The 14,495-nt window shown below is 41.1% G+C and overlaps 1 protein-coding gene across 2 annotated transcripts in view; it reads left to right on the top strand.

Moving 5' to 3' along the window:
- The window catches only part of SNAP25 (synaptosome associated protein 25), a 68,160-nt gene extending 54,046 nt beyond the window's left edge, over window positions 1-14,114 (top strand). Inside the window, exons 5-8 of one of the 2 annotated variants that reach the window (XM_064446784.1) lie at window positions 806-923; window positions 5,164-5,289; window positions 7,414-7,558; window positions 12,806-14,114. In XM_064446784.1, coding sequence (XP_064302854.1) covers window positions 806-923; window positions 5,164-5,289; window positions 7,414-7,558; window positions 12,806-12,874 — 458 coding nt within the window. In that variant the 3' untranslated portion in view covers window positions 12,875-14,114. Of the gene's footprint in view, window positions 1-805; window positions 924-1,058; window positions 1,177-5,163; window positions 5,290-7,413; window positions 7,559-12,805 lie in introns of both variants that reach the window. The other variant, XM_064446783.1, reaches the window with a different exon arrangement.
- Window positions 14,115-14,495: the final 381 nt, after the last annotated feature.

Below are 14,495 nucleotides of genomic sequence, written 5' to 3'. Positions count from 1 at the left end.
CACCCAATGCTTGTTTCATAAGATCCCTTGGGGACAAAGACAATGAACGTCATGACCAGTGGTCCTCTTTCAGTGAGCATCAGGCTCCTGCAGTGGTTGCAAGCGCTCTGAGTTTGCTGGGGTTACTCCTGATTTGCAGCATCCATACCAGAAAGAAAACCAGCCCTGAGGCCATACTCAGGTTAGAGGTGAATATCCCATGGCAATTAAAGTGGCAAGTCTCAGTTTTCTCAGCCTCTGGAAAAAGGAGTACTTGGACACAGCTCTTACGAGCTCGCTCCATCTCTGGTCCTGTTACTACCAGCTCGTTCACCCATTAATCAAAGCAATCACACTGCCCAAAATCACTTAATTCCAATGCATTTGTAACTGTAAGTAACTGAAGTATTTTCCATGGAAGGACACCTTTTCTCCTGTATTAACATGCATAAATGCAAAATAACAACACTATCTTTCTCTTGGATGTCATTGGTGTCTTAGTAAGTGGATGCATTGTATTATGTTTCTGGACCTTAAACTTTATAACCCTTCCTTTCTACATCATGACATCTTCACAGAATCTTGTTTAAATTAATATATTTCAAACATCTTCCTCCTTTGTTTTACTCTTCCCATATTAGTAAAAAACATCTTTGGCATCCAGTGTGTCATACATCCTTTCAACAATGCATCAGCTCAGATTAATGCATTGTAATATCATAATTAATTCAGTTCTACATGGTCATTTTTCATGTTCTGTTGAAAACAAAAGCAAGCAAACAAAAATACAATTCATTCCACACTGTCATCCCTTTGTCCTGACCAGAACAACTCGATCGTGTTGAAGAAGGCATGAACCATATCAACCAAGACATGAAGGAGGCTGAGAAAAATTTAAAAGATTTAGGGAAATGCTGTGGCCTTTTCATATGTCCTTGTAACAAGTAGGTACTGGGTACCGGCTCTGCTATGTGGTGTCCAGTTTTTTGTCACAGTGAATGTCTGAAGTTTTTGTCTTTTTTCTTTGTCCTTTTCCATCTGCTTCATTCTGTGGGGATAAAATACTTGTGTTTAATCAGAACAACTGGAGCGCATCGAAGAGGGAATGGACCAAATCAATAAGGACATGAAAGAAGCAGAAAAGAATTTGACGGACCTAGGAAAATTCTGTGGTCTTTGTGTCTGTCCATGTAACAAGTAGGTGCTGCCTGCCTCATCTCTTTGAGCACTTAAGGCTGATCCCAAAGGCCTTGTGAAGCTCATCCTTGCTAGGCACATGGACAGGATGAGCATGTGGCATGCAGAAAGAACAATTCTGGTTCAAATGCATTCATCTCATAGCATAGACAACTGACTGGGAATTACTGTAGATGCATTAAAATCAGGCATACTGCAGTGAAAGCTTCACTGTTGACACCTTTTAATGGTAAAAGTTTCAACATTTTATACAAAGTGTACTGAGTGGTTCCATTTTCCAGTGAAAAACAACGCTGGTGCTACCTTATTCCTGGAGACCCTAAATTTTGAAACATATTTTCACAAACAAGTTTAATAAACAAAACAAAAAGTTGAAAAAAGCAGAAGAGGTCATGATAAACATTACTTGAAATTATGGATGAAAATCACACAACAGAAATAGTTCAACAGAAATAGTCCTTGATGAGATCTTGAAAGAGGCATGATGTTTCACAATTGGAACCCAACCTGAAATGGTTTGCATCCTGCCATAGTTAACAAATTTGAGAAAACCTGAATATGTCATGCCAAATTTATCTCGTTTAGGTAGCATGTACACTAAGCAGAAATGTTGAAATGCATCAAATTTGCTTGCATGCCATCACACTTGAACGAAACTGTCCTCCAAGTAATGCAAAGCTTGTTTTAAATGCCAAATGAAAATGTGATGTGCGGTTATGCGGATGTACAAAACCAGGGACAAAGTGGACCGACCAGAAGTCCTTGAGGAATGGCAAATCCAGCATGCAGTGAGTAGGCATGCAACCAGGTTACAGTGTAAACGTCCGTAAATGGTTAGCCAGAGATTGTGCAGGAAACAAAGCAGATTGCAGTGGTTGTACACTATTATACTCCCTTCTGTGTGGCACAGATACTTTGTTCACAGCCAGGGTCTGATCCTACCATGATTACCGAGACCGAAGGAAAGGGAACTGTCACAGATTTCTGTGGGTCTTTTGCCAGAAATCAGAACAGTAGGACTGGATTTCTGCCTTGTCAGTCACCATTTATTTTGAAGTTAATTCTCTTGGGACACTAGCAGACACCACCTCAGCTTTAAAAAAAATAATAAAAAAAAAAAAAATCAATTTTGCTCCTGTGTACCAAGCTATGAATACTCTGCCGGGGTAAATATTTTGGCCAGAATATGTGCACTATTGCCTTGGCGTGCAGAATGGGAGAGAGGCAAGGAGGAATGGAAAGAGACACATACACAGAGAGCCTTTTTCACTGGGATTGCCTTCAGTTGATATCAGCTTTGATACAGGCTTTAGCCCTAATGTCCTGCACCAGAGGACCCAGTGCAGAAGAGTTGCAGGTACAAGAGTATGTGGCAGAAACTTTACATCTCCCACACTCTAAAAGCCGTTGCATCTTAAAGAGGAACACTGTCCTGGCTTGCTCCTCCTGGAAAAACCTGGCATAACACCTACATCGAAAGTTCATCTTGAAGTACAAAGGATTCCAGTGTATTTTACAGGAATCATCATTTTTTAGAGCAGCTTTAATATTCTGTACTGTAGGAAAGGCTGCTCAGAATTGAGAGCCAGACCTGTGGCAGGGATGGGGTTAGAACCTGACACATGGTCTTACACTTACTGCAGTCATAATGAAGTGGTATCATGAAATCAATAGATGCAAGAACAGAAAGACAGCGCATACATTCGATGTGGGGGATATTCATTTTTAAAGGCGCCCCTTCCCTGCCTTAAGGCAGTATTCTGACCATTGAAGTCTGGAGCCAGATTTCATAAACTGGCATTGCTAATTGGTCAGTGTGTTCAGAAACAGAGTATGGATGAACAATGCTTTTAGAAACTGCTCCTTGAATCACTATGCGAAGACTCAACTGGTACAAATAAGATTCTATTCTAAGAAGTAGAGAGTTGGAGGGAGAGAAATCCATACAGTTCTGGGGATCAGTATGACCATGATCTCCTAACTCTCTTCTGGCTGGTGGTAGATTAATAGCATATATTTTAAAAAGGTTAACTGTTTCACACATAACTATACTCTGATATACAGAGTAAATACAACTCCATGAGCCTTAGTAGCATGTGAGGCTTGATCCTACATTCTTAGGAGATCTGAAATGCCCATGGCATGAAACTTTGACCAGACTGCATTCAAAAAGACAACTGCTATTGACCATGAGCAGACCCAGACTCCACCTGTTGACTTTAATGGGACATCCACAAGAAAACAGAAATCAAGCTCTGGGTGTATGCCATCATTCTCCTCAAACACAGAGACTCTCTTACTCTCAGAGTTGCACAGGTCTAAAGAACAGGCAAAAACCTGTAAATGTATGTGCAGCAAGAGAACTACTTTCACTCATTTATAGAAACACCAAAGCTGATGTATAGTTTCAGAAAACTAAGATCAAACAAGCCAGCCATCATCTTTTTGAGTCTTCACAAACTTTAACGGGAAATAAGTAACAAAACAGATAAGTAGGAAAGATCCTCTTTTCATCTACATTTTAATTTTATATTGGAGCATGCAACACATCTTCAGGCTTAATAGAAGCTGAGCTGCTTCAGGGGGCATGGGGAGAACGTAACACCAGAGACAGGTTTGTTGTGTCCTTTCCCAAATCCTGTAGAAGTACATTCAGTTTCTCCTTTAAAATCCAAGGCGCAGGGCTGTTTATATGGCTGATTAGAACTGTCTGAAGAACATGGAAGCCACGGAGATTTGCAGTTCCCAACAGCTTTGTTGGAAACTGCTCCATTTCCAGAATAAAATCAAGAACGACAGACCCCCAAACACTCACATTCTCCTGTTAAAGTGTCAGTCTCATCTGATGACCCCAATGACTGCAACCCTAGATATGTCACACATGCTAGTCTGTCACTGAAGGTATGCTTGGATTTTAATTTTCTATCCACGGCAGCTCAGTCAAAAATGGCTCTCTGAAAGCTAATGTAACTACCATAAACAACAAATATAACAAGTCACTAGGCTATTTTAAAGTCCTGTGGTTTAAAGCTCCTGAAGGAAGTGATGATCCATTTTGCCTGTGTCTTGCTTACTGTGAAGGCTGTTACTGCTGATGCATTAAGAGTATGATGAACTATTGGGGCAACTGTGCTTAGTGAGAATGCTTCACTACTTATTCATACCTGTAGCTGGTGCATGAAGAAAAATGCAGAAAAATTTCCCTTTTTGATGCTAGATTGCTCGTATTTTTTCTTTTCTCCTGCATTCATTTCACTTCTGCCTATTTTCCTTTTTGTCTCTGTGGACAAAGGTTTGTACATCAACTGTCGATGCATGATTACAATTTTCAAGTACCGATATATTATTTGAAAAATCTAATGAACCCTACAATTTTTATTATAAAATCATCCCCAAATCACCTTGGGAAAGTTCAGTGGCTTTAAATGCCTATTATGCCACATCCATGTTAAAAAAAATATCAACAGAAGCCCAATCTTCTGCATGGTAAAATATTAAAATCTAGCCAAATCTGTTCTTCTCCAAGAGGGTGTGTTGCTGTGATGTGATGTACACACTATACTTGGCAGTTCTGTTTTTATGTCTGTCTGCCAGTACGTTCTGTGTTTGATGTCAAAACATATGTGTCACTGAAATGAAACCGTTTTCTACTTATCTGTATTTCTTCTCTTTTTTTCTTTTCCACCCTTCTTTCTGGAAACTAAGTCAACATCCAAAAACCTGTGTGCAGTGTTGTAGACTTGACAACTGCAATTCACCCTACCAGAAACAAAACCTCTGACCATCACAGTTGTTGTGGCAGTAAAGTAAAAAATTAAAATCCAAACCCCTCCTTTTATTCAGGGTTATGATATATCGGTATACAATCAATGACCCTATATCTGAAAACTCATTTGCTTGATTCAGCTTTTAGCTTGGAGAAGTAATGAGTTTTGCATTTGTCCTTGTCCACTTGATGCGTTGTTACTCATCATCTTTTTTGCATAGGCTCAAATCAAGCGATGCTTACAAAAAAGCCTGGGGCAATAATCAGGATGGTGTTGTAGCCAGCCAGCCTGCACGTGTTGTAGATGAACGGGAGCAGATGGCCATCAGTGGTGGCTTTATCCGCAGGTGAGCCTTTTCATCCACTGTTTTCTCTCTATTCTCCTCATCACAGATATATTTAGATTTCTTCCATATGGTCATGAGTTCTGTGATGCTCAATAACTCCTTCAGCGGTGCTGGGTAATGTGATGGAGCCAGTGTTTTCCACCAAGTGGTGGGTGCTCAGGTGTAGGTTGATACTAATTAAGGCAGGTACTAAAGGCTTACTGCATCCACTGACTTCCCCTGGCCCTGTGGGTGCTTGCCTGAGGTAGTGCAAAGGTTGGTTATGTTGCCAGAAACCCTGGAAGTAAGGGTCTAAGGGTCTTGGCCCCAAGAAGCAGAAGATGCTCGAAAACATGGCCCTAAATATTCCTCCTTGACACTGCCCAGATTTGGGCAATAATAAAATAGAAATAATATCTATTTATTTACTTCACAGTGGCAACGTGAGGTTGCAGACTGTCACGGCCGGTCAGCACTGTCCTCTGCACTCCAGCTCCCTGGCATGAACAATGCACTTTTCCTGGGGGCCTTATTATGGGTCTCATTAATGACAGTTGTCAAATGCCTCAGAAATGAACTGTCATATAGAATACTAGTTTATTATTATCATGTCTCAAGATACGTAGTGCTCTCTATCCATCCTTGCCAGAAGATGCGCCAAAGCATCCAGCACCCCTTCCTTTCTTTTCAAAAAGAAAAAAGCCTCAGGCTCCCTGCCAAAGCACCAAGCCAAGTGCAGAACTTGAAGCACACTTTTAACTAGAGGTACACCACTTCCTTGCTCGTGACTATCCAGAAAACCTCACTTAACAGGGAATGATATCCTGTTCCTCAGCTGCTCTAAAGCCACAACTATGGAGAAACACTAATATTTTTGTGGCAACCCCTGTGCACTCAAATGAAAGCCAGTTTGAAACACACAGCTATATTAATGGCAACCAAACTGCAAACTTTCAGCAATAAGTACATACTGATTACAGTGCTTATAGAGCATGTATTTAGATGACAATGCTATCAGCTGAATGGATAAAGGCATACCAGTAGGCAAAGCTTTGATCTCTGAAGGTTAAGGACACTGGATTAATAAGTAATTATCTTTCCAAAAACTATTATCTCTTTATCACAGCAGCCAAAAAAATAAGTGGAGATCAGTGTGATAGAAACAATGCAAACTGAAGCGTGGGATGGAGTTGCCATTTAAGTTTGCTGGGTCTGCCATTCACTTTTTTTTTTTTTTATTTCTGCATGGAAGCCCCACCAAAGTGAAGACTGGGGCATGATAACAGAATAGCAGTGAAGTAAGTTATGCTACACCATAACTGTTCTGCAAATAGCCTTTAGTGTCCTTTTGGCACCTACATGAACACAAATTGAACAAGAGGCAAGTAGTGATTTTCTGAGTGGGACCCATGGACCTTGTTTTTACCAGTGTCAGTCACCACGTGCCTCTCCTGTCACTGGAGAATTCAACTGGGCCTTCGCTCAAGCACAAGATTTTTCTCCTAAAGACCAAGCAACTGAAAAAGAAGGTGCTAAGAATGAGACAAAGGGTCTTTACTAAAGTTGGTATATCTGAGAGAAGCTGCTTCTGTCATTTACCAGAAATTCATTTAATTAAATAGGATGTTAGGTCAGGACTTTCACAGTTGAAGCAGCTCTTCCCCAATATTTCAGTGAGCCCCAGGTGTGTGAAGACTGGACAGCATCCGTTAGCTATGTGTAGTTCAAGGAGGGGAACTGGTATAGCTTCAATTCTACCATACTCCAGCATTTCCCACATACTCTAACCACACACAAGTCCAAATGGAGTACCCTTTCATTCTTTGTTTGAGCAGGAACATCACTAGCAGAGAGGTGCAGCATGTGGTACAGGCAAGCTCAGAGTGCAACAATTCTAAGAGCAGCAGACACGAGTAGTATAAATGGAGCAGTGAGGAACCCACACAATTAAGCCCAACATCCAAAAAATAAGCATGAATGTTTTCCAGGCTAGCTACTTATCAATCCCTTTTCTTCAAAGCTAAGCACACAGAATGTTCCTCAGGAGACAAGCGAAGGAGGATGCAGGGGAGGTTTTGGCTGAATCAGAATTTCAGGAGGAACCTCCTCTGCCTCTGCTTCAAAGAATTGGTGTTTTGCTCCCAGGGTAACAAATGATGCCCGGGAAAATGAAATGGATGAGAACCTCGAGCAGGTCAGCGGCATCATTGGCAACTTACGTCACATGGCCCTGGACATGGGCAACGAGATTGACACACAAAATCGCCAGATTGACAGGATCATGGAGAAGGTAAGAGGTGACATTTCTAAGATGACCCTTGGGCCAAAGCAGAGCTCACTGCTGTAGATCTTCAGTAACCTCCAGCGCAAGTCAGGTTGAACCCATACTGTTGGGTTCACCAGACAACAACTAGCAAGGGGATCCCTTAGGACAAATCAAGGCTCCTTCTGCAACAGCTCTAGGAAAGAAGTGTTATGAGCTATGCAGAACCGTGGGGCTTGGGTCTGAATGCCCTGGCACTTCCTGGCAAGTTTTAAACCTTCCTGGACTTTCCCTTCCCTTGGAAACTCCATGAGCAATTCAGAACTAAATCACCTGTTTGGAGGACCAGTCCCAAAAAGAGGACCAAAAGAGGGGGATTTATTAAGTAAGGCTTTCCATACGGTAACAGTGCACCCAGTCTTGTCATGCTGCCTACTTATAACCATGTTAGGACAGAGACCTACCAGCTGTCTTGGTGTGTGTGTATACATATATATATATAAAAAAAATAACTGGGCCCCACTTGGCCCCAGTGAAATATAAAAGCCCAGCATTACTACTGCAAAATCACCATCTAAACAGGCAGAGCGCACTGTTCCAGTACCAGACCTGCATTGCAGATTTCTGAAGCAGATAGAAGCACCCTCCAAACCAGGCTGGGAACTCACTGCCATCCTCAGATCCCAAGACCTGCAAGACATCTGCATTCCTACTGGCAGAGCTCCAGGCACAGGCACAGCCAGGCTGAAGGGACATAAAAGACTAGACGTTCATCTGGTGTAAAATCAATACAACACTTCACTTCTGTTGAGATTTACAGAGCCTGAGATCTAACCCAAGGACTTATACATATTGCTTAGAGATAATTCTGACCTTAAGTGATAGAGCTTGTACTCGTGAGCCTTCTTACACGTGCAAGCCTTCTCACATGAGCAGGATGCCCATGCCTATTTTTCATGTCAATTAACTACATCAGAGCCTAGTGAAAAAATTAAAGAAAATACTGCACTCAGGGATTCACTCAGATAGCTTTCCTTATTGTAGTTTGATTCCAGAGAGAAATGGGTGTAGTATACATTGTCTTAAAGGTGGGAAGTTCGTCTCTGAAAGAGACACAGTCACATAACACAGCAGAGTGCACGGCTTTACGTCAGTCAAAGCTTTGTTTTATAAAGCTGCATCTGTTATTTTGACTGTGTGGTGGGTTGACCCTGGCTGAATGCCAGGTGCCCACCAAAGCTGCTCCATGACTCCTCCTCCTCAGCTGGACAGAGGACAGGAAATACAACAAAAGGCTCCTGGGCCAAAATAAGGACAGGGAGAGATCACCTACCCCTTACTATCATGGGCAAAACAGACTCAACTTGGGAAATTAGTTTCATTTATTACCAGAGCAGGGTAATGAGATATTAAAAAATATATATCTTAAAATACCATCCCCCCATTACTCCCTTCTTCCCAGGCTCAACTTCCCTCTCAATTTCTCTACCTCTCCCTGCCAGCAGTGCCAAGGGGATGGGGAATGGGGGTTGCAGTCACTTCATCACACCTTGTCTCTGCTGCTCCATCCTCCTCAGGGAGAGGACTCCTCACACTCCTCCCCTGCTCCAGCATGGGGTCCCTCCCACAGGAGACAGTCCTCCACAAACTTCTCCAATGTGAGTCCTCCCACGGGCTGCAGTTCTTCATGAACTGCTCCAGCGTCGGTCTCTTTCATGGGGTGTAGTCCTTCAGGAACAGACTGCTCTAGATGGGTCCCACACAGGGTCACAAGTCCTGCCAGCAAAGCTGCTCCAGCGTGGGCTCCTCTCTCCATGGGCCACAGGTCCTGCCAGGAGCCTGCTTCAGCACGGGCTCCCCACGGGGCCACAGCCTGCTTTGGGCATCCACCTGCTCCAGCGTGGGGTCCTCCACTGGCTGCAGGTGGATATCTGCTTCACTGTGAACCTCCATGGGCTGCAGGGGGACAGCCTGACTCATCATGGTCTTCATGGATTGCAGGGGAACCTCTGCTCTGGTGCCTGGAGCACCTCCTCCCCCTCCTTCTTCACTGACCTTGGTGTCTGCAGGGCTGTTCCTCTCACATATTCTTAGTCCTCTCCCCAGCTGCAGCTGCTGTTGCACAGGGTTTTTTTTTCCCCTTTCTTAAATGTGTTATCCCTGAGGTGCTACCACTATCATTGATGGGCTGAGCCTTGGCCAGTGGCAGGTCTGTTTTGAAGCCAGCTGGCACTGGCTCTGTCAGGCATGGGGGAAGCTTCTAGCAATTTCTCACAGAAGCCACCTTGGTAGCCCCACTGGTACCAAAACCTTGCCATGCAAACCCAATACAGACTGTATTGGAAAATCCAAAGTATTACTGTGATGCCATTCTGCAGCATTTCGTATTTCTGGGAAAAACAGGAGCATGGCGGGGAAGGATTTACCACTGTTATTCATATGAAGAGCACTGGAAAGCAGCATATCTATCTACATTGCAAGAAGGGACTGGAAGATTATACAGCCTACATCATAACTACCTTTAAATAAGAATTCTAAGACATATGTTATTTTCTCAGAGCAAGTATGAGTACATGCTCTATTACATGATACCAGCTACCCTACTCATGATATAATATAGGGGCAGGAGACAAGCTCTGTGGATGGAAATCACTGTGTCCTATCCATGTCTGCATGTTACTATCATAAACTACAGCAACCCTAACAAGTCACAGTTCTCCTATCAGTTCAGGCTTGCAGACATCTGGATTTTAAAAATATTGACCAGTCCCTTTGTGCATATGAAACACATGAGCAAAATCTCTAGGCAGTGCATGCTGAGAGCAATTGGCTGAGGGACTGGCCTTCCACGTTTACATGGTCTTCTTATGGAGTTAGGCATTTCATACAGCAATAGAAAAGACAACACTGCAAGCTAATGTGATTCATTAAATACAGCCTCACAGGCAGGCCTCATCTGGCACATCCCTTGGCTAAAGGACAGTGATGGATGAAAGATGGACTTGCAGCGTACACAGTGGAGTCATCATGAAAGCAGCACAAAAACAAGACAGTTCTTCAGTCTTAGTGAAAATCTGCCAAATTTCTCAGAGTAAGGACACACAGTAATGAGATATTACAAAAACAATATATTACAAAAACTGTCTATAAAAGGCAGAAATGATGGTTAGCCAGATAATACTGAAACCACAAATGCATACACATCCATTTTGCAATGAAATACGGCAATAGATCGTTATCCCTAGCTGGCAGCAAGCAATGTAACATTGCTGGAGTTGTTTTCTTTTCCTGACCAGCTGGAGCACTGTACTTTTGATCAGCTATGATGATTAGAAAGACCCTTTGCTGGCACATTTTACAAAAGCTGGGCTGCATCACAAAGCTAACTCAAATGGTCCTAAAAGCATTTATATTAAACTGGACATGTGCATCCAAACCAGAGCAATCTCTTAATGCAGAGATGTAATCTGATCTATCCACAGTAATCAGGATAGCAAGGTTTTATTCTTCCCTCAGATTAGAGAGAAAGGGACAAAAACTAAAATGATGATGTGATAGTAGGTCAGATGGCCCAGACATCATCACCAGAATACCCTGGCCCTAAAATGATCCATAAATAAGAGGCTGAGAAGAAAGTAAAGGGCTCAAAGCATTTTGTCTTGACCAAGGTGGGAACTTGCATCAAGTGACTTTGATGCAACCTCATCCACCAGAGCTAGACCTTAGTATTCCTACTTAGGAACATTGTTTCATCAATATTCAAAAAATATTTCTGTATTTCATGACGAATGTAACTGCTTCCAAAACCATTAACTCATTTTTTAGGTAGTCTTTTGGCAAAAGCACACAAAACTCTACTGTGGTAGACAAGGTCAAACTCATGACTAAAAATAGATGAGTGTGGCTTATAATGAGTAGTTATACTGATTTACTTTTGCTGAGGATCTGGCATATGCTACTGTACTAAAAATACACATCTACATAGCATTTGCCAAAACAATTATGGAGAAAAGCCCGAGATATTTGAAATGATTTATTGCACATCAGTATAACCATTTTTAAAGGATTTTTAAATGTATGTGGGAAAGTTGCTTCACCATTCTGTCTTTGCAAATTGGAGATTTAAAATAAATCTGTACAATTTGGATACACCCCAGAGATGTGGGAACAATCAAAGCTAACAAAACACAACCACCAAACCTCAGAAAACAGTTTGCTGTTTGAGTTCACATTTTTAAGGCAGTAACAAAATTCTCACTTTTCCCACAGGTCTGATTTCAAAAACTGAAAACATTTTCTATCTCGTCCCTCTGCTAGTATAAGTTGGCATAGCAACAGGGACTTGAATGAAGCTTTGCCAATTTTTGTCAGCTAAAACAATGTCTTTGTCCCTAAAACAAACTTCTGCAGAGCTACAGAAAGCCATGGTCAAAGTGTCCTCCCACTCAAAGAGAACTCCTGAACCTCCCAAGTGGTGCCATTTTATTAACGGCATTTTATAAACATGGCAAGTGCCACCCTGTGGAAGACAGGGAAGTTAAGGGTTCAGCCTAAAATGGACTAAATCCCAGTTTGATTGCTTCAAACAGTAGAATCCCTGCCTTTTCTTAATTCCTGTTTATGCTGCTGCCCAATGAGAGAGGTTGCCTTGCAACTATGCTGGTGAACTTTGTTGAGAGAAAGGAGTAATGGCACTATTCCTTACTATTCCTTTCCTTCCATGTATACAGCAAAGAGATCTAGACCAATGCATTTTCAAATACATTTATGTTTACCAGCATTCCCTACATCAGATGATCTAGCTTCCCTGTCCAGCAATTCTCCAGTACACTGACCAAAATTTTAGTTTTGACTGCATGCCTGGTAATGTAAATTAGGACAGAGTCTAGGTCCACTGAAGAGCACTAAAGCTTTTCACCAGTGAAACCCACGTGCACATCATCAGTTCTCATCCTGTTACCCATTACTATCAATAGTGGTAGCCCTATCAAATAGCACCAGCTACAGATATGGCACCACATTTACAAGAGCTCAGGAAAGCTGGATACAAAAACAAAACCCAAAAGCTCTCTTCAAAGGCTACCTGAAGTGTCACAAAACTTGCAAATCTATAATTTCCTTTTAGGCCCCAATACCATTATAAAAACAGCTCTTCAGTATTTTCAAGCTTTTTTTTTTCCTGACCTAGCCAAAACTAGAGAATTGTCCACAAAGCATTGTAGATGTTCCCTTTCTGCCCTGTAATTGTGTTTTATTTCCTCTGTGTTTCCCTAGGCTGATTCCAACAAAACCAGGATTGATGAAGCCAACCAGCGTGCAACAAAGATGCTGGGCAGTGGTTAAATGCAGCAAAGTGCATTTCCTTTTAATGCTGTCCAACAGGGCGGTACCTTCATGCTTTTATCATGGTATTTACCTAATAGGTTTGCACACATGCACATATCAGCCCCATTGTAAATGTTGTCCTGTGTAGTTTGTCAGCTTTCCAAAAATGATACTTGTAATTATTTTTTTCTAGATATCTTTCTTTCCAAAGGTTGTACATAGTGCTGATTTGATGGCTATAGCTCACTATGATGTTTTTTTTGATTTTTCCTTTCCTTGTTTCTGTTTGGGATTCTTTTCCTTTTTCCCCCTCTCCTCATCATTTTTTTAAAATTATGTTTGCTGAATGACAACACTGTTGGAATGCTAAACGTGCTGTTAACCTTTAAATATACAGTATTGTTCTTGTAAAACTGTGACATTCCACAGAGCTACTGCCATGCTCCTATCTTTGGGTATCATGATGTTCAAGCACTTAAACCTGCTGTCTTTGGTTCTTCATTACCATTATCTGTTGTTACTATTTCATGATTAGACAATGTGGAATTATATTACTATAACAAGCATTGCACTAAAAAGTGATGTGATATATGCATTTATGCATGAGGAATAAATAGACTTTTAGACTCCTACTTAAACATGAATTTTCCCATGGCAGTAGCACACCAACAGCGACAACAAAAGCATGCTCAGTATTCGGACTCTTTTTGGACTATGTTATACCAGCAAGTTTGCAGTTGTGCCACTTTTTTCTTGTTGATATATATAGTTATTAATCATATTCTTTTTTTTTTTTTTTAATTATGAAAAAAGAGGGATTTGGCACTCACCATTTAGCCATCGCCAGCAAAATAAAAGCTTGGCTGAAAATATGTCAAAGACAAAATAAGTGTAATATATTGGGTTTGTCTGCTGCTTTTGAAGACTATCTTTTGGAGGAAACAACTACCATATGAAATGGTGCAGAGAAATGTAATTTTTATAAGGCTCTCTTACTAGTTGCTATCTCCATGTGGTTTGTTATCAGTACAGTTCTCTGTTGCTTACCTAGAGCTATGCACACCAAATCGCTGAGATGTTTAGTAGCTGACTTAATTAGAAAAATAATTAAAAAACCTAAATGAATGAACTCTAGATAAACTGTGAGATAAATATAATTTACAGCATGTAATATGAAATACCTTATGTCTCCTGTCAGTTTGTGAAGTGATTGACATTTTGTAGCTAGTTTAAAAATTAAAAATTATAGATCTCAGAATCCATGTTTGCTTTATCCATTTGTTGCTCTGTGTCAGTGACAACTAGTTATTTGCACTTACCTGGGAAAAGAAGTGCAAAGTCTAAAGACTCTTTACAAACTAGTTCTGTATTACACATGGGAAACTAAAGTTTTCTGTCTGCAATACTGTATAAAAGTAACTACTCTAAAAATAGCATTTTACACTCAGCACATTCCATAAGTATATTATTTTAAATAACCTGGCTTGAATTACCAAATACTGAATCAAAATATATTCTCTTGTTCAAGGGAAAGAAAAAAATGAGATTAATTATGGTACAGAAGGATATGGTTCCTTAGTTGATAAAATCTATTTCAGTAGGGGATTAGCCACATGCTAATACACCTTTTTTCAGGGAA

Source organism: Phalacrocorax carbo, chromosome 3 (assembly GCF_963921805.1).
Source record: "Phalacrocorax carbo chromosome 3, bPhaCar2.1, whole genome shotgun sequence".
Taxonomy (NCBI): domain Eukaryota; kingdom Metazoa; phylum Chordata; class Aves; order Suliformes; family Phalacrocoracidae; genus Phalacrocorax; species Phalacrocorax carbo.
The sequence above is the reverse complement of the archived record's forward strand: the minus strand, read 5'-3'. Positions and strand labels throughout refer to the sequence as shown.